This window comes from Vombatus ursinus, unplaced genomic scaffold, assembly GCF_900497805.2.
Source record: "Vombatus ursinus unplaced genomic scaffold, bare-nosed wombat genome assembly UNPS02010980.1, whole genome shotgun sequence".
NCBI lineage: Eukaryota > Metazoa > Chordata > Mammalia > Diprotodontia > Vombatidae > Vombatus > Vombatus ursinus.
Genome location: NW_020950758.1, coordinates 7,971,188 through 7,998,004, shown reverse-complemented (window position 1 = coordinate 7,998,004; position 26,817 = coordinate 7,971,188). Strand labels below are relative to the sequence as shown.

The 26,817-nt window shown below is 47.8% G+C and overlaps 1 protein-coding gene across 1 annotated transcript in view; it reads left to right on the top strand.

The window, feature by feature from the left end:
* Positions 1-26,817, top strand: part of WDR35 (WD repeat domain 35) — a 58,667-nt gene that overhangs the window by 18,967 nt on the left and 12,883 nt on the right. The window contains exons 7-16 of the mRNA XM_027855627.1: positions 926-1,091; positions 3,149-3,294; positions 6,760-6,885; positions 9,247-9,432; positions 10,438-10,498; positions 18,130-18,274; positions 20,289-20,358; positions 21,459-21,512; positions 23,907-24,016; positions 24,548-24,758. Coding sequence (XP_027711428.1) covers positions 926-1,091; positions 3,149-3,294; positions 6,760-6,885; positions 9,247-9,432; positions 10,438-10,498; positions 18,130-18,274; positions 20,289-20,358; positions 21,459-21,512; positions 23,907-24,016; positions 24,548-24,758 — 1,275 coding nt within the window. The remainder of the gene's footprint in view (positions 1-925; positions 1,092-3,148; positions 3,295-6,759; positions 6,886-9,246; positions 9,433-10,437; positions 10,499-18,129; positions 18,275-20,288; positions 20,359-21,458; positions 21,513-23,906; positions 24,017-24,547; positions 24,759-26,817) is intronic.

Here is a 26,817-nt window from a genome sequence, read left to right as displayed (position 1 = left end):
TGGCAGGAGGACATGGATGGACCTATGAGGGGGGCAGGACGTGGGGGGAGCCGCCAGAGGGGGATCCTGGTGCACGTACCGGCCTGTGACTGCCGAAGCTGCTGTTGGAGCTGACCAGAGAAAAGAGGGAGGCTGGGCCAGGAGATGCCCAGCTGGAGGAAGGGCGGTTTCTGTTTGCCTTTCAGTTGTCTGCATACCCGAGGGTCTTGCACGTTTTTGTTCGGGGGCTGGACCTAAGGCCCCCCTAGGTATAAGCAGCTCCTGGTGGGGAAACTCTTCCTTATGAGGTGGATCGGTACCTGCTCAGAACGCTGAAGTCCTGGAGACTTGAGGCCCCGGAAAGTTCGGTGCCTCACCTGAGGTCACACAGCCCGCGTGTGTCTGTGGCAAGACTTGAACCTGGTTTTTCCTCACTCTGCTGCTGGACGTCACTGCTTCCTGTCTTGCCCAGAGTGGACACTAATAAATGCTTGCTTACTTGAGTTAAATGTGAGATGGGATGGGCCAAGGTGGAGTGATTGGAAGAAGTGTGTTGTCTTGGGAAGCTTTCACTGTGAAGATGGTGATGCTTTTGTCTGCAGAGAATGTTTGGTTTTAGACAGGGTGGTGTGGGCATTGGTCCACACTGCCTGTTGGTGGTGATTGGGCATTTGTCATGATTAACATTGGCATGAGATGTTCTGGAGAATGACATTGGTTTAGACATAATTGCGCTGGAGCTGCCGCCATTTTGGCTCAGGCCAACCACGTGAGGGCCGTCCCCGTCGTCAGGTGTGTGTGTGTCCTTCTGGAGTCCCCTTGAGCCTGCTGATGGCTACCTCTCCTTGTAGTTGTAAGCTCCCTGAGAATGTGATCTTCCGTGATTCATATACCTCAAACACACACAACTGTGACACATCGAAAACAATTTAAACTTTTTTTTTAGATGAAAATGAAGCTTAACTGTTTGGTGAATGTAACTGGAACCATCAGCATTGCTGGGATCCATTGGTACCATGGCACAGAGGGCTACGTGGAGCCAGACTGCCCTTGCCTTGCCATCTGCTTTGATAATGGAAGATGCCAGATAATGAGACAGGAGAGTGACCAAAGTAAGGGATTTTTCCTTCCATGATGTTGGGAATTAGGGTTTTAAGATTACTTGTGACTCTGAGGAAAAGATTTTTAGACCACGTATTAGAGGTTTTTTGGAACTGAAATCAGCATTTGACCATGGGAAATCAACCCCTGCCTCAGGCCTCAGTTTCTTCTTCTGTAAAATGAGGGGCCTGAGCCAAGCCAATATAATAAAAATGACCATTCTAAATTAATGACTAAATTAATTTACTTATTCAGTGCCATACCAATCATACTATCCAAAAATTGTTTCACAGAGCTAGAAAAAACGATAACAAATTCATCTGGAAAAACAAAAGGTCAAGATTATCAAAGGAATCAGTGAAGAAAGCGTGAAAGAAGGTAGCCTAGTGGTACCAAATCACCAAGTCCATTACAGAGCATAATCATGGAAACAATCTGGTACTGAATAAGAAACAGAGTGGTGGATCAGTGGGATAGATTAGGTGCACAAGACACAGTAGTAAGTGACATTATAACTTAGTGTTTGATAAGCCCAAAGACCCCAGCCTCTGGGATAAGACTCACTATTTGACAAAAACTGCTGGGAAAACTGGAAAGTAGTGTGGCAGAAATTAGGCATAGACCAACATCTTACACTCTGTACAAAGCTAAGGTTGAAATGTGTACATGATTTGGACATAAAGGATGATACCCTAAGCAAATTAGCAGAGCAAGGAGTAGTTTACCTGTCAGATCGATAGAGAAGGGGAGAATTTATGACCAAATAAGAGATAGATAACATTATGAAATGCAAAATGGATAATTTTGATTACTTTAAATCAGAAAGTTTTTTCACAAACAAAACCAATGCAGCCAAGATTAGAAGAAAAGCAGATAACTTGGAAAAAAATTTACAGCAAGGGTCTGTGATAAAGGCCTCATTTCTCAAATATATAGAGAGCTGAGTCAAATTTGTAAGAATACAAGTCATTTCCCAATTGACAATTGGTCATCAAAGGATATGAACAGCAGTTTTCAGATGAAGAAATCAAAGCTATCTGTAGTCATATAAAAAATGCTGTAAATCACTATTGATTAGAGAAATGCGAATTAAAACAGTTCTGAGGTGCCACATCACACCTATCAGATTGGCTCATATGACAGAAAAAGGAAAATGATAAATGTTGGAGGGGATGCGAAAAAATTGGGACAGTAATGCATTATTGGTGGAGTTGTGAACTAATCCAACCATTCTGGAGAGCAATTTGGAACTATGCCCAAAGGGCTATTGAACTGTGCATACTCTTTGATCCAGCATTAGCACTTCTAAGTCGGTATCCTAAAGAGGTCATAAAAACGGGAAAAGGACCCACCTGTACAAAAATATTTATAGCAGTTCTTTGTGTGGTGGCGAAGAATTGGAAATTAAGGGCATGCCCATCAGTTGGGGAATGGTTGTGGTATATGATTATAATGGCATGTTATTGTACTATAAGAAATGATGAGCAGGTGGATTTCAGAAGAACCTGGAAAAACTTACATGAACTGATGCTGAGGTAAGTGAGCAGAACCAGGAGAACGTTGCTCACAGTAACAGCCACATTGTAACAATGATCAACTATGATGGACTTAGCCCTTCTCAGCAATGCAAGGATCTAAGACATCTCCAAAAGACTCAGGATGGAAAATGCTATCCACATCCAGAGAAAGAACTATGGAGTTTGAATGCAGATCGAAGCATACATACTATTTTCACTTTTTTTGTTGTTGTTGTTTTTTATTTTTTCTTTCTTGTGGCTTTTCACTTTTGCTCTGATTTTTCTTTCACAACATGACTAATGTGAAAATATGTTTGATATGATTGTACATGTATAACCTGTAACAGATTGCTGTCTTGGGGAGGGAGGGAGAAAAAATTTGGAACTCAAAATCTTACAAAAGTGAATGTTGAAAACTATCTTTACGTGTGATTAGAAAAAATAAAATGCTATTAAGTGGGAAAAAAAATGGGGGACCTGAATAGATGAGTTCTAAGGACCTTCTATCTCTAAATTCTTTGCATTGTGTCTTTTGATTTTTTTCTGGCTAGACCCTGTTTTGATTGATACTGGCATGAATGTTGTTAGTATCCAGTGGAACCACATTGGGAGTGTGTTGGCTGTGGCTGGCTCCCAGAAGGCCATCTCTCAGGACAAAGACATCAACACGGTGCAGTTTTACACTCCGTTTGGGGAGGTAAAAACATTTTAGTTTTCGCTCATTTTTCCTTAAGCTTTCAAATGTACACTGAGGAGGGAGGGAGGAAGGAGAGCCACAGTCCATGAAGGTACGTTTGTCAGCAGAGGGAACTCCTTGTGTTGGGGTGCTGGGAGGACTGACTCACCAAGAGGCTGCACGATTGGCCTGAGTCACAGAGAGGATTTGCCCCTGGGGCTTCTTGACCTGAGATGGCAGGACCCTACTCACTAGGCCACACTGCCTGTTAGGTTACCAGCATTTGTAAGTGGGATAGTGCATGGAACATCCACCCCATTTTATAGGTGAGGAGACTGAGTGAAAGAACAGGCGTTCTTGGTTTTTCCCTTCTCCTATCCCACCTCTCTGTGATAATCTTAATAATGAGATAAATAACACTAATGAGAACATTAGGTATGCGTTGATTTTACTGTAAAATCCGATTGACGTTGGGAAAAGCAGCTCTTGGCAAAAGATCTTTTGGATTAACACAGACTGACTAGTTAAACAGCTTTCTGAAGTGTTGTGCCACTATCCTCTTCTTTCCCATGACCTTGCCCCGTGCTCCCCAGATCTGTCAATGCCTTTCTGAGGGGCAGCAGCGCTGAAGTGAAGAGATCACTTGACTTTGAGTCAGGAAGACTGGATCTGAATGTGGCCTCAAACCCCGTTGGCCTGTTTGCTCCTATGGGAAAGCCATTTTGTAGCCGTTAGTGCTGGGCACCAGCTGTTGTGACTGGTGTCATTAGTGCCATGTCCCTGCTGCACGCCCAGACGGCCGTTGGGTCGGGCTTTATGTCAGCTGCCTTCTTAGGCTAGACAAGGGTGGGTTTTAAGGAAAGTCTTTGGAAGGTGTAGAATGTGTAGTTTGAATTGGAACTGATATTGAGGACTTTGGATCTAGCTGTCTGGACTTAACAAGCACCAAATAAACAAGCATTTCCATGTAGAAAAAAAGATGAGAAGAAGAAGATTGCAGTCTTTGTTATATACAGCTTTCTTATTCTTAAGTATATAATAAATTCATTATATAGCTTCTTTGTAAATATTATATTTTTCAGTCAGCAAAAATCCATCTCCTCCCCCCTCCTCCAGTTGAGAACAAAAAGAAAAACAAAACCTGTTATAAACAGGCACAGTCATATCGAAACATATTTCCCCATTGGGTATGTCCAAGAAAACGTTTGTCTGATTCTGAGCCTAAACCTCTCCACCCGGGGGTGAGTCCTCTGCGATCACACTTGGTCATTCGACAGATTGGAGTTGTTAAATCTCTCAGAGTTGTTTGCCTTTACCGTGCTGTGTTGTAAAAATGTTTCTTTTGGCTCTGCTCACTTCAGTCTTCATCAGTTCATACAAGTCTTCCTAGGTTTCTCTGAAACTGTCTGCTTCTTAATTTCTTACAGCAGTGGTATTCCTTCACATTTATGTGCCATAACTTGTTCAGCTATTCCACGATGGATGGGCATCCCCATCAATTTCTAATTTTTTGCCACCACAGAGAGAGCTTGATATGTTTTTATACATCTTTAGAGTTTGAGTTTTGCTTAGGACTAATCCCACCTTTGATCTGCCTGTTGAGGTCTGAGAGGTTTCGATCCCTCAAGGACTGGACTGTAGGACAGGGTTGTCTGGAACGAATTCACAGACTCCAGCATTCTTTAAGTCAAAGTGGCAAAGATTTATTGTTGCACTATATAGCGGGCAAGGATTCTCAAGGAACCTGCCCTGGTGGGCAAAGCTCCTTAGGGAACTTGCAGCCTAACGGGAATGATGCTAAAACTTATATAGGAAAAGCAGTGAGTTATGTGCCAAGTATGCTAATTAGGTGATAACATACAACTACGTCATTCACTCCTGGAAACCTGGGGGGTGGGGTGAGGAAGAGAAGGTTCTCAAAGGGCATGTTTTGGTCTGTTATGTCTGTAACAAGATAGCTTCGGGAGTTGACGTCTATAGCTTGACCCCTGGATGGTATACGGTAACTGTGGGCATCAGTACCTGATAGCTGTGCTGGTACAAGATGGTCTTGCTCATACAGGCTTCCCTAGCACCATGATAGCTCTTCATGGTGGGCTTCTTTTTAGTTTGCCCATTCTCCTGGCCTGCCTCCTGACTTTGGACTTGATGTTAGAACTGGGCCCTGGAGCGCTTCTAGAGAGAAGGTCAGGCCGGTCCTGTTGCTGCTTTCTCGGGGTGACATCTTGTGTTATTCTAGGATCTCAGGGACAGGCTGGGGAGCTGCACGCTTTCCCTGCTCCCAGAGGGCTCGGATCCAGGATGACGTCTGATCGCCGCCCTCCTGATCCGAGCTCTGTAAGTCCCTGACCTGGGTTTGGGGCCGAGCGAGAGGAGATGCTGCTGGACTCTGCCCTCACCAGCCAGCTGGCGAGCTCTCCTCATGTAGCTGTCGAAGCTGTCCTGCTTCTCTGTGTTTCCTGCCGGCCTTTCTTCTCTTCTACGCACTGAAGAAGATGCTTCGATGATCCTCTTTTCTTCCATCCCCACCCCCAGTGGGAAAAAAAGAAGACACTTGCAGCGTTTACTTAGTCAAGCAAACAACTCCCGCGTTGACTGTGGCCAAAAATGGGGGTGTCCTCATCTCCCTTGAGTCTAGAACCAGGCAGCATCCTCCATCATCGGTCCTTTGGGGTTGTGTGTGACCGCGGTGTCATCAAAGGGCTGACGCCTTTCAGAGTAGAGCGCTGGTGTTCTCCTGGCTTTGCTCCCCTCACACTGCCTCAGTCCCTCCAGGTCTTCCCAGGTGTCTTGGGAACTGGGCCCTTCGCAGTTTGTTAGAGTACAGTGATATTTTGTGACATTCATGAACTGTTCTTACTCAGCCATTCCCCAACTGGTGGGCACCCCCGGCCTTTCCAGTTCTTTGCTACCACAGAAGGAGCTGCTGCTCTGCAAGTTTTTGTCCAGAAATGTTCTTTTTCCTCTTCCTTGATCTCTTTGGGGTCTAGGGATAGTTGTTGTTTTTCCTCCTAGGTCACACTTCAGGGGCCAATCGGGCATGGTTCCCAATTGTTTTCCCTAATGGCAGGACCAGTTCATAGGGCGATGAGTGGTGAATTCATTCCCTCTTTTCCCACTGACTCACACTTTTTCTGTGTTGACACGACTATTCTTTCTTAAGAAAATTCTCAGTAAACCAATTGTAAAATCAGTTAGAACAAAATATATTTTTAACAATTACTTTAATTTCCATAAAACTGTAGGTATTCATTTGTATTTGGGTTGATTGGTACATATTAGTCTATACTTTTTTTTTTTTTTTGGTTTTTGCTAGGCAATAGGGTTAAGTGACTTGCCCAGGGTCACACAACTAGTGAGTGTTATGTGTCCAGGCCGGATTTGAACTCAGGTCCTCCTGACTCCAGGGCCGGTGCTCTATCCACTGCGCCACCTACCTGTCCCTCATATTAGTCTAAAATATTGATTGTTTGTTTGTTTGTTAAGCATTTACGAACATTGAAGGTTCCTGGAAAGCAGATGTCTGCACTGTCTTGGGAAGGAGGTGGATTAAAGATTGGTCTTGCTGTTGACTCTTTCATCTATTTTGCAAATATCAGACCCGATTACAAGGTGAGTACCAAGAATGGGCATCGCGAGAACTCCATGAATCGGTATTTTGTCACAGCTCAGAGTGTTTCTCTCCTTGTTTATTCAGAGAAAGTTTAATTTTTTGAAACTAACCAGGACAGGGACTTTTGAGGGTGAATCTCAGGGCACTGTTTCTAGAACCCTAGTTTGAGTACTCTAAGGCTCTTTGAGCTGCTTAGGTGAGCGCGGTCTTTACCGTACTGAAACCTTCCATGTCCCAGGAGATGAAGTTGCTGAATTGCTGGGGCCAGATGACTTCCTCAGGTAGCAGCATTATGTGAAGACGAGCCTTCCCGAATTTAGCCATGCTCATGCTCTTATGCCAGACGGGCCCCTTGGTGTGGGGCCTGCTGTACTGGGAGCCTCTCTTACCTTGTGTCCCACTGGGCTGGCCTCGTCTCCACGGTGAGACTTTTATTTGAGGAGGATTCAGGAGCGTGACTCGTTTAGGCCAACCCAGTTCCAATCCAAAGCTTTGGTAGCTGTCTTAGAGGTCCTGGGCCCTGGCCTGCCTAGTGATTCTACTTGTGCTGCTCCGTAAGCTAACGGTATTCACAATAAAAAGCTCGCTTGGAAAATGAAAATGTGCACTTGACACGTACTAGCTGTGTGACCTTGGGCAAGTCACTTAACCCCGATTGCCTCACTAGGAAAAAAAAAAAAGAAAATGAAAATGTGACACTAACATTCTGCCGTCTTTGTTACAGTTGCCCAAGGTCAGAAATTGGTGCACAGCAATCCCTTCTTCGCGGTTTTATTTTGTGACTGATTTACCGGAGCTGTTACTGAACTCTTGTTGTGCTTTTAAAAAATTCTCAGTTTCTTTTCTGATTCTCTAGGGTTTTCTAAGTAAAGCGTCATGTTATCTCCTCTTAGCCTATATTTATGCCTTTACCTTCTTTTGCTAGCATTTTTAGGACTATGCAAAAGGGAAACAGCTTTATTTTTATACTTGTTCACAAAACTCAGAGTGTTTCCTACTGCATATAATGTTAGCTTTTGATTTTAAAAACATACTTCTTAAAAGTTTATTTTTGTATCTGTTATGGTAGATCATTTTTTTGCCAGGATTTTATTTTTAAAATTTCAGATAATATTCACTGGTTGTACTGGTGTACAAGAAAGTTCTCTTTCTTTGTTTTATCCTTTTCCTGGTTTAGCTATTAGGACTATCTGTATTTGTCTTATAAAAAGAATGTGATGGAGTGTTTTCTTTCTCAGTTTTTAGACTGATTTGTGTAGTGTGGATATTAATTTCCTTTAAGTTTGATAGAATTCACCTCTGAATACATATGGACCAGGTGCTTTTTTTCCTTTTCTGAAGTTAGGTTGTTTAATGTCTCTTTGGTGCTCTGTTGATTTGGGCATTTTATCCTTTTTGTGGCTAAGCTTCCATTTCTTTTCCACCCTCAGTTTTGCTGATATGGAACTGTGTATTGTAGGTTCTAATAATTTAAAAAAAATTCCCTGTGGTGCTTAAGCCTTGTTCATTTAAAAATTTTGTTAACTTGACTTAGCTCCCCAGGCTCGCTAAGATTGGTGACTTTGGTTAGTCTTTTCAAAGAAGAAGCGTTTACTTTTCTCGTTCTCTCCTTGTTTGGAACTTGCTTAAGCCCAGCTCGTTCTGAGCCATCATTCTGAAGGGGTCTGTGTGGATAGACTACAGCTTACCAATCTGCTGGCCTGTAACTTTTTAATGTAACAGAGGGTGAATGGGTGACTTCTGCACTTTCTGTTTGGGTGCCATTACATTTTCCTGGAATGTTTTCTGCGAACATCTCCTTTGCCTCTGGCACGTTCTGCCCCGGTACATGGCGCGTCCCTTCGTTGGCAGCCTGTTGGTTCCTGGAGGTCGGGCACAATGTCCTTTTCACCTTCATATCCCCAGCATTCGGTGCTAGGCCTTGAATGTGGGTGTTGGTGGCATTGTTGCATCGAGTAATCCTGCTGACCCTCACTTTTCTGAACCCCTTTCTCCCAGTTGGTGTTGAATTAGGACACTTGGGGTGAGGCTTTGACCGTTGGAACTTCTCTCTGACATAAAAAATTGGAAAATTTCACAAAAACAATTTTATTTAGTTGGCATTTCTAGCTTTTCATGTCTGGATTTCCTCTGAATGTGTGTTAACATAATAACTTCTCTTTATTGTAGTATTTTTTTTTTTTTGAGAGAAGTGCTGGAAACCTGAGTCCCTCAGTCCTAGAAGAGGGTGTCTTTTGTGTCTCCCCGCCCCCCCCACCCGCAAATACAGAAAGACAGAACAAAGCCCTCCCCTCCCCCACTGAGACACACAGTGCTCTTCTGGGCCAGATCCACAGCATGTTTGTTTTCCATCTTTCCAGTGGGGTTACTGTTCCAACACGGTTGTATATGCATATACCAGGCCCGATCGTCCTGAGTACTGTGTGGTTTTTTGGGATACCAAGAACAATGAGAAATACGTAAAGTATGTAAAAAGCCTGATTTCCATCACTACCTGTGGTGACTTCTGCATTTTGGCAACCAAAGCTGATGAAAATCATCCCCAGGTAAGTGTTTCCCCCGAAACCCGACATCACTTTGCTAAAACGTCCGCTCTGTGGAATGGGGCCGTGCCATCCTCCCACGCTGGCGGGGAGATAGCGTGGGCGTCCCCAGCGGGTGCTTTGAAGGGGCAGCCTCCCCATCCTAAAGCTTGCAGCTTCTGAAGTAGACTTGAAATGCCAAGATCCTTTTCTGGGCTAGAATTCCTTGGGCAGGTGAGATCTCCAGGTGTCAGTTCAGGCATGGGTGGTTGTGGGCACATCTCAGCCTTTTGATAAGGTGAGCTCAGCTTTCGACAGCGGCAGAGGATTCCCCTGTGAGTTCGGCTGATAACCGCGTCACCGTGACGTTGTGACAGCAACAGCAGCCCCTGCGTTTTCAAGAGGATCTAAAATTAGAGATGAAAACGCAGGGGCAAACAGTGGCTTATGTCGGCATAGACATTATCTTACGCAATTAGGAAGTTTGGTGTGGGAAAGATACTTTGTGACAGCAACAAGACTTTTTTAAGCAATGGACAAGCAAATTGTGCCTTTGGAACCGTAAGTGTCCACATGAAAGACAGTAAAAGATGTTTGTTAGCCTTAAATGGCAATAAAGTATGAGAAGGTGAGATGTGTCTGTTTGCACATCTCTCTGGAGAGAGTATCAGTGCTGGTTAAGTCCTGCTCTAAGATTAAAAGCTAAGTAAACTATTCCGCCCACATGGGCAGGGCAGTCTGCTTACCCTAAGATAAGTCGATGCAGACTGTGTGTGTGTGGGGGGGGCCTCAGGCAGGCGACTGCCAGCCCCCCACGCTGTTGCAGTCACTCTCACCTTGGGGGCTGCCTCATTTCTGGATAAACTGACCCGTTTCTTCAGTGATTTACATGTTGCTTTGAAGCTCATCCCTTTCCTTAGCTTGGCCATGATGAAAAAGACCAACACTTCCTTTGTATTACAAGATTGAGGCTGCACGGCCCGACCCAGGGACACACACGTGGGCTGATTCTGTTTTCTTTTGTGACAGTTCGTGCTGGTGCTCTGCAACTCTATCGGCACCCCCTTGGATCCCAAATACATTGATCTCGGTAAGCAGGTGCTGTAGCTGAATCTTTACTCAAATCAGGTATTTGGTTGTAATTCTAATTTTGAACTTTATCATAGTGTGATTAGAGAGAACAGTGTTTTCTAGTGCACGTCATCCAGCTTGATTGTTCAGGGGTGGGGAGCCTGCGGCCTTGAGGCCGCACTCGAGGACCCAGAGGGCCACACTCGAGGACCCAGAGGGCCACACTCGAGGACCCAGGGGGCCACACTCGAGGACCCTGAGGGCCGCACTCGAGGACCCAGAGGGCCACACTCGAAGACCCAGGGGGCCACACTCGAGGACCCTGAGGGCCGCGCTCGAGGACCCAGACGGTCACATGCGGCCTGAGGCCGCAGGTTTCCCAGCCCTGGTTCAGCTAGTTTCGGGGTCCATTTTTGTCTCAGTTAGAAATGTTGTGTTTTGCCGACACATACGTTTTCCACTGTGCCACTCATCTAATCACCTTGAGAAAAGTCTAGCAAGATGAGTAAGCAGCTGAAAAAGCTGTTGGCTTTAGATGCACTGTTCTGTGCCCCTGGTCCCCCACGTCTTTGAATCAGCGGGGGAGGTGCCTTCTCAGCTCTCTTCTCATCTCTCTGCCACCAAGCTTGGTCGTCACCATTTCCCCTCGTTCCATTTTGATGGAACTTAGCTTGTTTGTTGCAGTCAGTGTTTATGTCCTTTCCCTGGTTGTGTTTCCTTCACTTCACATCAGTTCACAAATGTCCTTCCCACGCTTCCTCGTCTTCCTCACACGCCTTCCGCCACACTTACGTGCTGCAGCTTGTCGGGTCTTGTCGGTCAGCCTTTGCTACCACGAGCGCTGCTGTTAATATTCTGACGTCTCTGGGCCTTTCTTTTTGCCACGGATGTCTGCGGGGTCGACGTGCATCTAGCCGTGGGATGGGCCTCTGGGTGAGAGGATGTGCCGTTTTAGTCGCTCTTTTTGCATCCTGGACATGCCTCTGTGAGGCAGTCTGGGAGCAGTGTCAGGGCCAGGATAGGAAAGGATCTGCCCTTAGACACCTTTATTTTTAATGACCTAGTTGTAAATAGTTCTGTTTAATAAAAACGTTTCCAATCCTCATTAAAAGGAGCATTCTTCCCAGATTTCCCCCCAAGTACTGTGTTATTGGGGCCGTCAGTCAAAATTCTAGGTTTGGAGCATCTTTGGAAGGCTTGTTTTCATCATTGCAAAAGAAGAAAACTGTCTTCTCACCCTGGTGTGGGACAGTGGGTCGTTTTCATGGTCATCAGCCAGACTCTTCTGTGGTTTGGGGCTGTCGCTTTCCAGAATCGTGGCTTGGACGTGTTCCAGCAGTCTTAAGAGGGGCTGTAGCATTAAAATGTTGGGTGAATTAAAGACGTAGCAGGCTGGTCTGGAGGCTGAGGGGAAGCAGCGCGTTTCATCATTAAATGACGCTTGTCGTGTGCTTACCGACAGAGAAGAGAGAGCTCACAGTCTAGGTGGACCCCTGGGTTTGTAGATTTGTGTTGTTGCTTAGTCATTGGAGGGGCAGTGAGGAGTGTTCTGGAAGTGCGGCAGCCCTTCAGGAGAGCATTGGGCGGCCATCTGGACAAAAGAGAGAGAAAACAAACTTAGCTCCTTCTTCAGTAGGTCGTTACAATCGTTGGCTGGTGTGGAGGGCCCGAGTGCAAATCCAGCTGCAGGCACCGACTGGCCATGTGACGCTGGGCAAGTCACTTTGTCTCTGCCTGCCTCAGTTTCCTGAATTGTAAAATGAGACGAGAGTGTTGACCTCTCAGGGTCGTCCTGAGGAAAACAAGAGATAATGTTTGTGTAGTGCTTAGTCCCAGGCACATAGTAGGTGCTTAATAAATGCTGTGTTCTCTTTCCTTCTGCTTCCTGTCTCTCTTTAATTGATCTCATTCATCAGTGTTTGTGATACCTGAGGCTAAAAGGCGTAATGCGCAGGTCATAAAGACAAAACAAAGACCCTTACAATTGGCCCTTACGGCTCTTTTCATGTTCTAGTTTATCATCCTCCACGCACGTTTAATGTTGCTTGGATTTCCTTTCCCTCTTATTTATTAGAAAAACGTGGATCCTTACTCTCAGAGCTGTTGTTGTCCACCTTGTCTTTGAAAGCTGACCGCCGTGGAGCCCATGGAGTCGGGCACCGCGGAGCCCGGAGGCTGGGGAGGCGGCTCTGAGTGTTCTCTGCCTGGCCTGGCCGTTCTTGGGTCTCCAACTGCTTTTTTACAGTCTCCCTGGGTGAAGCTTTAACAAGCGGATCTTTCATTTCATTGGCCTCTGGGAAATCGCCAAAGGCACAGCCGTTGTGTTGCACAAGGAACCTGTAAAATTCCTTTTTCACTTCTCTGCCAAGTCTCAGAAAGGACTAGAGGCTAAAAGGAAAAATCCCAGCCACACGTCTGTGCCTGACCCGATTCTGGGGGACGATTCTGGGGGACGATTCTGGGGGACGTTCCGCCTTGGCCCCATTGTTCTTCTGGCTGGGACTTTTCTGTGCTTTCAGCGGCCTTCGGGGTTAGTAGGCGTTCATTTGGTGGGATGTAGATGTGTGCTCGTGCGTGTGTGTGTGTGCACACCTGTGTGTAGTGGAAGCAGACCAGGTGGTTGGACAATTGTAGAGATGCTCAAAATGGCTTTTTGAGATAGCGATTCCAAGGATGGAGCCGCAGCTACAGAATCACGGGACCTTTGTGCAAGTGCAGCGCAAGCACCGGCGCCGAGATCCTAAGAGGGCTCATCCCTCGTCCAGGAAGTGCCAGGGAGCAGACTTGAACTCGGGCCTTTTGCCTCAGAAGACCAGGGCGCTCTGTGCCGTGCCGTCCTGTCTCCCCAACATATCGTTATGTGGTTAGAACACGGAACCTAGCTCTAGTGGAACCTGCCTTTCATACTTATGGGGCTTGACAGGACTTGCAAAAGAAACTGAAATTATGTGATTGACAGTCGTCCTCTAAGTAAATGGGGGATCCTCATGGGCTTCCTGTAGGAGATGGCCCTTGAACTGAACTTTGAAGGAAGCTAGAGATTCTGAGGTAGAGAGGAGGAGGGAGGGCATTCCAGGTGGGGGGCACAGCCCACGCACAGGCCTGGAAGCAGTAGAAGACAGTCAGGTGTGACATGGAAGGAAGGCCAGTGAGTTTGCTGGACTGAAGATTGTGTAGAGGAGAGTTATGTGCCTGGAAGTCCTGGAAAGGGGGTCTGGACCTTGGTTGTGAAGGGCTTTAAAAGCCAGACAGGGCCCTGGAGGTGAGAGGGAGCCCCTGGAGTTCTTTGGGCATGAGGAATATCACTTGGGGGGCAGTGTGGAGAATGGATTGCAGTGGAGAGAAGCCCGGTCAGTAGGGAGGTGGCCACAGCGGCCCGGGACTCAGGGGAGCCTGTGCGGGGGATGCGGTGGAGGTGGGAAGGGACGGGGGTGTGCTTCTTTGCCCTCTTCTTCTCCCCTTCCCCCGCCACCCCAGCTGAATTAGTCATGGGTCTCGAAGCTTGGGCGGGGCCCGAAGCGTGTGACTGTCAGTCTGTGGACAGGCCTGCCTTTGGGAGCGGTGCCCAAGGGGGTCCCTGGGAAGGAGGAGGCTGGCTAGGGTGATGACCACACTGCCGCTCGTCAGGCCGGGAGCCAGAGGTGGAAGAAGGGTCCCCGGGGGCCACGAGGGCCCTCTCCCCACTTGGCGTGAAGCTCCCTGACCAGGAGGAGACGCTTCACCAGGCAGGACCAACCTCACTTCCAACGGACACGGCTACCAGGCCTCGGGCCGCCACTCGTGGCCTGAAGGGAGGCTGGCCCAAGGCCGGGCACACGGCAAGCCTGCCCGGGGCTCAGCCTCTCCTCATTCAACCCTTTTCTGCAGCGAGGTCTGTGAAACACCACCATCCTTCCCTTGGGAAGAGAGGAGAAGGAGAAGCTGGCATAGCAGCTGGGCCCTGGTGGAGAGGTACTGGAGGGCCAGCCGTCAGGGGGCTCTGGGACGAGCTGTTCTATTAAAAATGATCGAGAAGTGGGGCGGCGATCGATAAGAGCCAGCGCTTCCAGAGAGCTTTCAGGCTCACAAAGTGCCATCCAGACACCGCCTTTGGTCCTCTGTGGTTGTGGTGGAGTTGATGTTCAGTTGTGTCTGGCTCTTTGTGGCCCCACTTGAGGTTTTCTTGGCAAAGATACTGGAGTGGTTGGCCATTTCCTTCTCTAGCTCATTTTACAGTTGGAGAAATTGAGGCAAACAGGGTGAAGTGACTTGCCCAGGGTCACACAGCAGGAAGTGTCTGAAGCCAGATATGAACTCAGGAAGAGGAGTCTTCCTGACTCCAGGCCTAGCGCTCTATCCACTGCACCACCTAGCTGCTCCATCCCTGTTTTAATAGATGAGGAAACTGAGGCAGACAGAGGTGAAATGACTTGCCCAGAGTCACACAGCTAGAAAGTGTTTGAAGCCAAATTTGAACTCATGGCTTCCTAACTTCATGCTGAGCTGTGCTCTATCTCTGGGCCCTTAGGTGAGGTCTTCATGGCCTGAAACAAGTCCTGTAACCAGGTACTAGTTCAGTCTAAATTTAGATTGCTTAAACTTACTTGTATTTTTGCTGTGCTAGTAATAATAACCTACTTATGTTACAGAAATTAACAGACACAGTGCTTTTCTGTTAATACTTTAATCGCATGATAGTTGATTTTTTCCCCTGTTCTTTGTAACCCTATTATATTATATTATAACCCTAGCTTATTTTCCTCTTTTATCATGTGTTTTCCAAAATCAGTTCACCAAACATGTATTCAGTTTTCCACAAACATTTCCCCCTTTCATTTTCTCAGATAATGTATCTCTAGGATTTTTTCCTCATTTTAAAATATATTATTTTTCTAGTTCTTGAGAGATTTTCTTCTTGGAGCTGACAGGGAGTCGCTGGTTTATTGAGTGGTGGTGGTGGCGAACGACACGTTTTCACTTGGAGATTTTGTCGGGTAATTCTAGACGATAGAACTTTCCATACCACGTTACTGGCCACCCGTGTCTCCTTCCTGATAAAGTAGAAAGCATAAATTACCGAGGAAAACTCCTGGGAAAGCTGGAAGCAGTCTAGCAGGGATTAGGCTCAGAGCACCACTGTGCAGCATGTTCCACAATACGTTCCACGTGGCTGTGTGGCCTTAATGTTAAAGATACTGTCTTTAGTAATTTACTGCTATTCAAGGTACTGCCAGAAACAATCCCAGCCATGGATCTGAAACATATTCTTAACCAAGCCAATGATCGAGGCAATTAGATAAAGCAGCTAACTTGGGATATGTGAAACTGAAAGCTTCTTCACGGAAAAAAATTAACGCCTCGAAGATAAGAATCCTAGTGGTCAAATGAGGGAAGAGATTCTTTGCATCAGATTTCTCTAAGGATTTAGTGTCTAAGATGTAGAAAGAATTCTACGTATATGTGTATGTATGTGTTGTGTACAAATATAGTATATATACGTATGTATACTTACACATACACACATATATGTATATACACTAAAAACGATTCCCCGGTAGATCAGTGGTTAATGGATATAAGGTTTTCTAAAGAAGAATTGCTAAGTATTCATAACCACAGGGAAGAATGCTTGAGATCGCTAACAATAAGAGAAAAACCAGTGAAAACAACCTCTAGGTTTAACCTCGCACCCTGCAAATTGGCAAAGATGACAAATGATGGCAATGGTCAATGTAGGCACATCTGTATATTGTTGGTGAGACTGTAAAATGGTACAGCCATTTTGGAAAACAATTTAGAATTATGTAAACAAAGTGACTTCAATGTCCATACCCTTTGAGCCAGAGACTCCATTACTGGGCTTATACCCCAAGGAAGCCATTGATGAGAAAAAAGTCCTCATTTGTGCCAGAATATTTATAGCAGCACTTTTTGTGGTAGCAAAGACTTGGCCATCAGTTGGGGAATGGATAAACAAACTGGCACGTGCATGTCATGGAATATTCCTGCGCTATAAGAAACATTGCTTGTGATGAAGACAGAGAAGCCTGGGAAGAGCTGTATGAACGGATACAGAAGGAAGTCAGCAGAACCAAGAAGATGCTGGACACAGTGACTACAACCGTGTAAATACCTGAAGAACAACCGTGCACCCAGAATCCAGAGTGAATGCAACAGAATTGCAAAGCTCTAGCCGGGTCCCATGAGGAGAGAGGAGAGGGGTAGCCCCTGCTGCCCTCAGAGTGGGAGGTGTCTGGGTGTCACACGAGGCCGCACAGGGTTTTGGACTTTTTCTCTGTGTATTGATCAGTTGTGCTGACTTTTTTTCCTCTTTAAAGAATGCTGTTATAGGGGATGACTCTCTGAGAAGGGGAGTGGGAGGGGTCCTGGGGATAACTTTGATGATGTAAGAAACAGAAACCATTAATAAAAAGCTGTTAAAAAAAGAGGGAGAGGGGGCAGCTAAGTGGCACAGTGGATAGAGTGGATAGACTCCTTGCAGTCAGGAGGACCTGAGTTCAAATCTGGCCTCAGACACTTGACACTTACTAGCTGTGTGACCTTGGGCAAGTCACTTAACCCCAAGTGCCTAGCAAAAACAAAACAAAGCAAAACAAAACAAAAAAAAAAAAAAGAGGGAGAGAGAACCGGTAACTTTCTGGGACAAAGTGGACCTTCTGATTAATTCTGGGAAGGAGGCAAACTAAATAGACTCATTTTGTCAAAAAGGAGTAAATTCTTTTTTTTTCCTTTTAATTATTCAGCTAATCTTGGCTAAAGTTAGTCAGTTAATAAGCATTTATTAAGCACCGACTATGTGCCAGGTGCTATGTTAAGTGCCGGAGATAAAAAGAAAGGTAAAATACAGTCCCTGCCCTCAGGGAGCTCCCAGTCTGGGTTGGGGAGACAACGTGCAAACCCTGTTTATACATGGGCCACGGCCAGGATAAGCTGCAGATAACCTCAGAGGAAGGCGCTGGTGTCAAGGGATCCAAACGTGGGGCTTTGGGGAGACTTGAAGGAAACCAGGGAATCCAGGAGGCAGAGATGGGGAGGGAGAGCGAGCCTTGCAGGCCTGGGGCATGGCCAGCCACGGCAAACGCCCAGAACCCCAAAGTGGAGGGTCTTCTTTATAGACCAGCCAGTGTCACTGCATTGAGGAGTGGGTGCAAGGGAGGGACCGGGAAGGTGGAAGGAGGATTTTGTATTTGATGCTGGAGGTGATTGGAGGCCACTGGGGGTTGTTGCCTAGGAGGGTGACACGTTTTTACCTGGTGAGTCTAGTCCTGTAAAAGTGCCCATGGCACATTATTGGCCACCCGTGTCTTTCAAAGACCTCCCAACGGGTGGAGATGACTCGTGGGCTCTCCCTAGGTTGGGAAGGTGTGCACTGTTGGTCCCGGGGATACTGGAGGACCTGGCTCCTGGCCAAGATTGGCCACACCCATTGTGGGTGCAGGGATAGGACTGTGCTGGGAGGACGGATGGGGGGAGATGGTGGGAGTCTGACCGTGCTCCAGCCGGATTCCATGGTTTTCAAGTGACCTGGAGTGCAAGCCGAGGACAGAGGCTTCTTTCTTCCCTATACATTTAGGAACTGTGTGCAAGTATGCCCTGTGGGTCAGTGTGTACGTTATTAATTAATTTGTTCCTTTCTAAAAAAAACAACAGTGCCATTATTTGTCACCATGACCAAAACGCATGTGATCGCGGCTTCCAAAGAAGCCTTTTACACGTGGCAGTATCGTGTGGCCAAGAAGCTAACGGCCTTGGAAATCAACCAGGTGGCGAGGTCCAGAAAAGAAGGGCGAGAAAGGTGGGTGGCTGCCGCCCCAGTGGGGCTCATGCTCGCTTCAACTGCATCGTCCCCGGGGTCTGGAGGGAGCTCCTCTGTCTGCGTTTTCATGCAGTGTCCCCTAATCCGACGAGAAGGGCTTAGGCAAGCCCCACCTGAGAGCGATGCAGCCCGGGGCTTGAGAGCTGCCATGGGCATGTAAAATGATGGCGCTCGTGGGGGTTGGTGGACTCTGGGATAGCTCTGGAGCCCGGGAGGGCCATGGCTCCCAGGCTGGGAAGCACTGTCCTTCCAGCTTTGACGTTTGGTTAAGCAGCTCCAGGTGAGTCTAGTGAGAGGCCTTTGTAGTGGTCCTGCAGCGACCTCCCCCTCCTCCCCAGCCCCTGAGTAGCTGGTCATCCCTGTGGGTCTGAGTGCCTTGGCAGAAGGCTGGGATGGAGACACCTTCCCAACCTGGGCATCGGACCGTCCAGGCAGGTGATCTTAATGAAACCACGATTCCACCAGTCGTGGAAAGTAATGGAGAGTGGCTGCTCACGTTGGAAAAATTACAAGTTTCCTCTGCAATCTGGAGATTTGTTTTTTAGAGAAAGTTAATTAATCCCCAAGCACCTCTGAAATGCCTCCCGTGTTCTCAGCATTGTCGGTGTTGGGGATGCAAGGACGGGATGGTCCTGCCTCCAGAGAGCTCAGGCACGTGTGTGTGTCTGGACAGTTGATCGTCCCACTTTTGTCTTGCTTGACTTTCTGTTACTTAGAGCGTAATGATCCTCACGAGATAATCATGAGCTCAAAAAGCACTTTACATCTGTGACCTCACTTGCCCTCCCTGGCAGGCCTGTGAGGTTGGTGCCGGTATTATCTCCATGTTACAGAGGAGGAAACTGAGGCTTGGAGAGGGTCGAAGGCTCCCCCCTCTCCCGCCAGCACATTGTGTCTGAGGCAGGATTTGAACCCAGTGCTTCATGCCTTCAAGGCCAGCTCTCTGGAAACAGAGGAATTCTCCCTGCGTTGAGAAGTGCCCTAAGGGCATGTCAGCAGAGGCTCAGAACAGGGATTCCAAGAAGCGACCTTTCCCAGCTCACGAGTCAGCCCGTGAAGCCCGGGTTGCTGCCTTTGTCTTAGCGAGGAGGACGCACAGCTGGCAAGCCGGCCTCCTCCTCTGCCCAGCTGGGGGCGGTTCACAGATTGCTGACCGGGGGATGGGAGAGAGAGGCAGAGGGGCAGTCACCTCCAGTCATTCTTCAGGTGTGCCCCGGGTCTTAGCCCCAGTCTGTGACACACAGAAGCTTTACCAGGGTCTTGCCCAAAGTGAGGCATGCCTGTAAGGTCTAATTATCTCCTGCTAGTTTGGGCTTATGCTCGAATACGACTTCTTGTATATTGGAGGCAGGTAGGCAGCGCCTGGATAGAGCGCTGATCCCAAAGTCAGGAAGACCCAAGTTCAAATCCAGCCTCAGGCACTAGGTAGATCTGGGACCCTGGAGAAGTCATGTACCTGCTGCCTGCCTCAGTTTCCTCGATTGTAAACTAATAATATCAGCACCTCCCTCCCAGGGTTGTTGTGAGGCTCTGATGAGGTACTATTGGTAATGGGCTTAGCTCAGGGTTGGCACATCGTAGAAGCTTTGTGCATGCTGGTTTCTCTCCTTCCCATATCTGTTTCAAGCCGATTTCTGTCCGATTGTGAAATGCCGAAACCTTGACTCGATGCTTACTGGGAAGCCCTGGTCTTCCCGACTGTCCCCTCGGCCTCCTCCTGCCCAGCTCGGATCTCACCTCCTCCCTGGAGCTTTCCCAGCCCCTCTTCATGCCAGCTGTGAGCTGCCTCCCCTCCCTTCATTCTGTCCCGCTTTTCCTGCTGGAGCTCACGTGGGATCTGGCTTGTCTGCTTGGCCCCCGTTAGACCGTGAGCTCCGGGAGGGCGGGGAATGTCTTCGCCTCTTGCGGTACCCCCACTGCTCAGCACAGTGCCGGGCACGCTGTAGGTGCTGGAGCAGTGTGTACTGATGGACTGATGAATTGATTTCCCCAGAATTTATCATGTTGACGATGCTCCTTCTGGAGCTGTCGATGGAGCGCTGGACTACAGCAAGGCCTCACAGGTAGGTGAACTCTGTTTACTTCAGTTTAAAATAAAAGTCTCGTCATGCACAGACCTCTCTGATGCTTTGTTATAGACGTCGAATAGCGGCAGCTGGGGGTGTGATGGAGAGAGAGCCGGGCCTGAGTGCAGAACCTGCCGTGAGGTCTTGGACGAGTCACCTGTCCTTTGTCAGCTTCAGTTTCCTCATCTGTAAAATGGGGACAGTAACAGCACCTGTCCTGTACGGTTGTTGTGAGGATCAAGTGAGATCCAGTTGTAAAGCCCTGTGCAGACTTTGAAGCTTCCTATCACCCTCCCATCGAGTCCTATTAAGACATGGCAGTCCTAACACCATGGGATTGCTTGTTGGCAAGGCAGTACCGCTCAGCAGCACCCAGCAGCGAGGGGTCTTCCGGTCATCCCATGTGACTGCAGCCTGCCTGCTTTGTCTGGCATTCAAGGCCCTTCTGGGCCTTGCAGAGCTGACATCATTGTACACTGCTTCAGTAGTGATTTCACCGATGGGCCAGGATGAGGGGAGGGAAGAGAATAAGTCTTTATGTACTGCCTACTATGGCCAGTCGCAAAGTACTTTACAGATATCCTCAAACAACCTGGGAGGGAGGTATTATTATCCCCATTTTACAGTTGAGACTGAGGCAGGCAGAGGTTAAGTAACCTGGCCAGGGTTGCACAGCTAGGAAGTGAAGCTGAATTTGAACTCAAGTCGTCCTGACTCCAGGCCCAGCGCTCTGTGCACTGTGGTGCCACCTCGCTGCCTCCTGGGATGGAGATCGCAAGCCTTCCATACCCATTACCGCTTTGTCTGGGTATTACCTCCAGTGAAATGGAGCTGTCCCTTCTGCCTTCCCCCTGTCTCTCCCTGGAAATCATCCCTGTTAGCTCTTTAAAGCATTCCCACAGAAGCGAGGGCCTCCTCCTCAGAACGCCCCCAGCACTGCTGGTGATGACCATACTCATCACCAGCTCACTTGCTTTCTTCCCTTGTAGATTATAATCTCCTTGAGGGCAGGGGTTAGGTTTTATTCATCCTTGTGAGTGCTTAATAAATATTTGTTGATTGAATCAATGAATAATAGCATTTTTTTTTGATTTTAGGGAACTGGGGATCCCATTTGTGCTATAACAGCATCTGATAAGACACTGATTGTGGTAAGCGATGAACATTTTATTTTGTGAATAATTGTTTCAATCATAAAAGTGAAGAAAAGCAAAAAAACCCAACCAAAAGCCTAGCACCGTAATGTGTTCTTATGTATAATACAAATTATTATCCATCGAGAAATGGACTCAAAGCCTGAAATGTGTCTTGTAGATTAGGCCTTGGTTGCCAAAACAGCTGCCTCTGAATCTGTTGCCCTGGCGGTCTCTTATGAGGATAGAATATATGAAACTGGCCCCTTTGGGTGGCTCCAAGGAGCCTTGTACAGACAGGAAGGAAAGGAGTTTGCAAAGACTGCTTGCTTCCCCACTGTAGGTGGCCGTGTTGTACTGGACACCCTGGCCTAGCTGCTTGTCCGGGTTCAGTCAGTCCCTGTGCTGTAGGGAAAAGAGTTAGGAAAGACCTGCCTTTGAATTCTGCCTCTGGCATCTACCATCAGTGTCATTGCAGTCAAATGACATCACTGAGAAATGCCTCCGTTTCCTTTTCTGTAAAAGAAAGATTATAATACCTATAGTGCCTCCCTCACTGGAATATTTCAAGGGTCAAGGGAGATGTATCAGAAACATAATGTGAGTGAGGTGCGTCCTGAGCCTCAGGGCCTATGCTAAACCAGATTACTGTTATACTTGCTGACTAATGCAGCTAATGTGATGATGGGAAACACTGAATCAGATTTATAGTTGTCACGTAATGCAATCAAACTTTATTAATCAGGAGTGTATAAACATTAGTTTGTAATCATCTCCCAGACCACAAAAACATCAACTCCGCTAGGAACGCACTGCCAGTCTGGTGGCTTTCCTTCCAGTATTCAATGGCAGGGTTCCCCCTCTGCCCTCTGAGGTGGTGTTCCTACAAGTTGGTGAGTCCCCATCAATCACCTCTGCCCACAAGTCACGGAGTGGGAGTGGGAATGCAGGAGCCAGCCCTAGGCCTGCCCTAGGAACGGCCGGAAGATTGGTGCCTGTGGTGGGGTGTTAAGGACGCTACTTTTATACCCAAGTTTTGGCTACACCCAAGTACTGGTTATACTCTGGTTCTGATTTGTTTACCAGTTAATTTGATTGGTACCTTATGATCCACGCTGAGAACTAGGTGGTTTACCGAATTTTCCCATTGATGGTCAGTTCTGTCTGAGGGTCCCTTCGGTTTGTTATTTATTTATGAACATAAATGCTGTTTACCAAGTTATGCCACACAGGTCCTTCTCTTAATGCTGAAAAACAAGTTATGAAAAACAAACATCAAAATGCTTCCGCCCAAGATGGCAGCCGAATACAAGGTGGGGTTGTTTACTTCCCGTCACTCTGTGAAGGGATCCGCAGGAAGGGCATTGTCAGCTTTGTACAGCGCTGCCCCCCCGGCAGCTGGTGTTACCGTGGTGGATTATGTCATGACTCAGGAAGGTCGGGAGACCTCGGCCAGCTCCTGTTTGCCTTTTATGATCTTTGAAATGGGCGCGGTGACCTTGGGCTACTGTACCTAACGCATTAACTTTAGAGATGAGGGTTGCCCCAGTCTTTAACGCCCTTGGAGTTAGCTGAATGTGAATTTTTTACATGTATGGAACTCAGTTACAGTGTAGTTCAAGTACTGTCAGGCTCGCTTAACTTTAAAAACAGTCTTATGATAATGTGATTTAATCTTCGTAACCCAATGAGTTTTCTGTCTCCTCTGGACATTCGGGCAGAATTAGCTATCTGGCAAGTAAACCAAGGGGGCAGCTAGGTGGCTCAGTGGTTAGAGCACTGGGTCTGCAGTCAGGAGGACCTGAGTTCGAATTTGACCTCAGATACCAATTAGCTGTGTGACTCTGGGTAAGTCACTGGACCCTGTTTGCCTCAGTTTCCTCATCTGTAAAATGAGCTGGAGAAGGAAATGGCAAACCACTCCAGTATCTTTGCCAAGAGCACCCCAGATGGGGTCGTGGGGAGCCAGAAATGACTGAAATGACCCAACTGTAACAGTAACAGTAACAAAAGCGGAGGTCTGGCCCTGTCACTCCCTTGCTCATTAACCTCCAGCCGCTCCCTGTTATCTCTAGATCAGCTCTGAAGTCTGCAGCTGGATCGTAAAGCCCTTTGGCCTGCATCCACACTCTCTTTCCGGCTTCCCTCCTTCCTTGTCTCCCACACTCCAGTCAGACGGGTTTTGCTGCCCCTGGGGCTCCATCTCTAGCCTAGGCTGGTCCCTTCACAGGGTTATCGTATGAGACGTTTCCTAATGCCCTCCCAGTCACTGGAGGTGGGAGCTGCTTTTCACTCATTCAGGTCTTTGAAGTAGAGACACTTTTAGTTATGTAAACGTAGAAAAAGGTGTAGAGGAGACACCACGGATCGTGGAGACCGGTAAACAAAACCTCTCTCTCCCTAATTTTTCAGGGTCGTGAATCTGGCACCATTCAGAGATACAGTCTTCCTAATGTTGGTTTGATTCAAAAATATTCCCTACCCTGTCGAGCTTACCAGTTATCTTTGAATTGCAACTCCAGGTAAGTATTTTTAGCCATTTCCAAAGAAAAAGTTTGACTTGGAAAGAACCCTGTCATTGAAGATAGTTGGAATCATTTTTAAAAATTTGAAAGGCACATGTTTTATGCAAATAATACACATTTTAGTCTAGTGGTAATGTGTAGGGTGAGTCTATATTGCATTTTGTATAGGTCTATCTTTTGTTTCCGATATATATTCTGATATAAAATTTGTACTATAAGCATTATTTCAAGAATTGCAAGATAACTTTTGACTTTTTGCGTTCATTGTTCTTGTCTCTGTACAAAGTTATCACTAAAGGAATTTGGTTTTATAGGTGGAATAATTGTGAACTTTGAACCACATTTAGCTAAATTCTTCAACTAGTATTCATGAAAATTGGTGTTGGGAAGCCACTAATTATGGTAGAGCTCCTTTGCCTTCTTGAGTTTTCTGCTTGTGTGTTTTTCTGAAGAATGATGGCTGATCCTTCTTGTAAGCGCTACTGATCATTTTCCAATGACGTTTTCTCTTCCTTCCCAAATTCCCAGCCGTCTCGCTATCATAGATATTTCTGGTGTCCTGACTTTCTTTGACTTGGACGCTCGAGTGACAGATAGTTCGGGGCAGCAGATGATAGGCGAGCTGTTGAAGCTGGAGCGCAAAGATGTCTGGGATATGAAGTGGGCCAAAGACAATCCAGACTTGTTTGCAATGATGGAGAAAACAAGAATGTATGTTTTCAGAAACCTGGATCCCGAGGTAAAAGCAAGAAATGGGGGGGAGGAGGCTGGAGCCTGGTTACGCTTCCTGCTGTGTGGCTGGAGGTCTCCAGGCGCTCCAAGGTGGGGGATCCTAAGCACAAACGGAGAACATGTCCCTGTGATTTATGGACGTGCGTCTGCATGGTTTTAGAATGGCGTTTCCTTCTGACGCAGTCTCTTCCTCCTCCCCTTTTCTTGTAACGCAGATTTAAAAAGAAACCAGGTAGCGTGTGAGGCATCACTGAGCCTGGCCCCTGCCCCCTCAGTGAAGGGGGGTGTATTTTCTCGGCCCTTCCCAGGGCTGCGTGTAGTCACGACGCGTGCAATGGTCAGTTTTGTTCGGATGCTCTTTCCCGTTGTGTGGTCATCCTGTGTGTTATTTTGGGGGGCACCTACTTTTAATTCCTGCAGAGAGGCCGATTCGGGCCCGATGGGAGGAGGAGCTCGCTGCTCGTGGGACAGAGGGGGCTCCCCATCCTCGGGGGTCTTCCTTCAGGCTGGGTGACCCTCTGTGGGTGCTGGCAGGTGGACATTGGTGCCAAGGTGCAGAGGAAACTCTGGCCTGGGCTTCTGGCTCTGCCTCTTCCTCTGGGGTCGGGGAGGAGGTCTGCTGGCTGAGTGTCTATTCATGAAAGCATGCTGACAGCTGTCTCATGGCTATCACGGGTGGGTGGGGGGCCCACGTGGTCGATTGTCTGTGGGGGGAGGGGCCTTCCCCCAGCACAGTGAGACACAGGTGAGCTAGGAATGGTGGATGATGGGCCAGTCTGGAGGGGCACCGAGAATCAGGGGCTGCCTGGAGATGGGAGCACCTGGGGCAGGCCTGGGGCCCTTGTGGCTTCTCCGCCAGACCCGTTTTCTAGTAAGTCTCTGAGCGGAACGCCCTTACCTCTCCCACATATCGCCCGCTGAGACTTGCTGGGGTCAGAGTGATTTGGATTTGATAAAAGGCCTCACATTGTGATTTCCCTCTGAGGTTTGTTTTAAGCTTGAAGCCAGCCGCTGCACCTCTGAACTGCTTAGACCTTGAGCAGCAGCACCCCAGCTCAACTGGGAAAGCCAAGGGCCCAAGGGCATCTGTGCCTTGGGGCTGCTGGATGTGGCGCTACCTCCTGGAGACTCGTGGCAGAGGCATCAGGGCAAAGGCGGATGAGGTGGCTGCGGAGGTGGACTTGTACGTCCTGCATCCCTTCTGGTTGGGTGGGCTCTGCACCCCGTCTTCCAGTCGGTATGGTCAGATGCTTGTGGGTGTGCCAGGCTGCACAGAATGGGTGTATGTGTCTCACACCCACCCATGCCCACACGCACACGCACACAGAAGCAGTCAGTGCTGAGTGAAATGCTCTCCTGGTGGAAGGTTGTTTCTCAGGGAGCTTGAATAGAAAAGGCCACTTCTGGGGGCACGAGCTTCTGTTCTGGGTCTGGCTCCCTCACCGTTTTAGAGGGAGGTGGGTTTCTGCTAGCTTGACTGCTGTCTGGACTTCTCTGTGGAGCCTCCTGTTTCTCAGCGCAGGCCGAGGCTGTGGTTGTTCACTGGGCGGGGGCAGGGGGGGAGGGGGGGCTCGAGTCCTCTGGAATCCGTCCCTCTGCCTGCTTGTTGACATTCTGAGGACACGCTTTTAAACAGGCCTCTTCTCATCGGTGGCCTGTGAAGGCTCGTGCTGTGCCCCTTCTGACCACGAGATGAAGCATTTTTTCTTGAAAATTTTAGAGGTTAGCCACAAATTCCAGGCTCACACCTTTCTCTGATTCGCCCATGAAACTTTGCCTAGCAGTAAATAGATGAGGTGGGTGGCACTCTGTCCCCCAGCTCTTCCCCCCGCCCCTGCTCACAAGGAAATTTCCATTGAGGATCGAGGGCATGGTGTTTATTTTTCTTGAAGGAATCGTGAGGACGCTGTAGACCTTGTGGCGTCACGCTGAAATCTCCCCTCGGGCTTCTGCTCGTCTGGCTGCGGGGTCTTTCTTGGGTTTCCCTGGTCCCTGGGGCCGCTGTTCTTGGATCCTGACTTAGCTCGTGTCTCCTTTCTGTGAAACAGCCTCACGAGCCGGGGGGT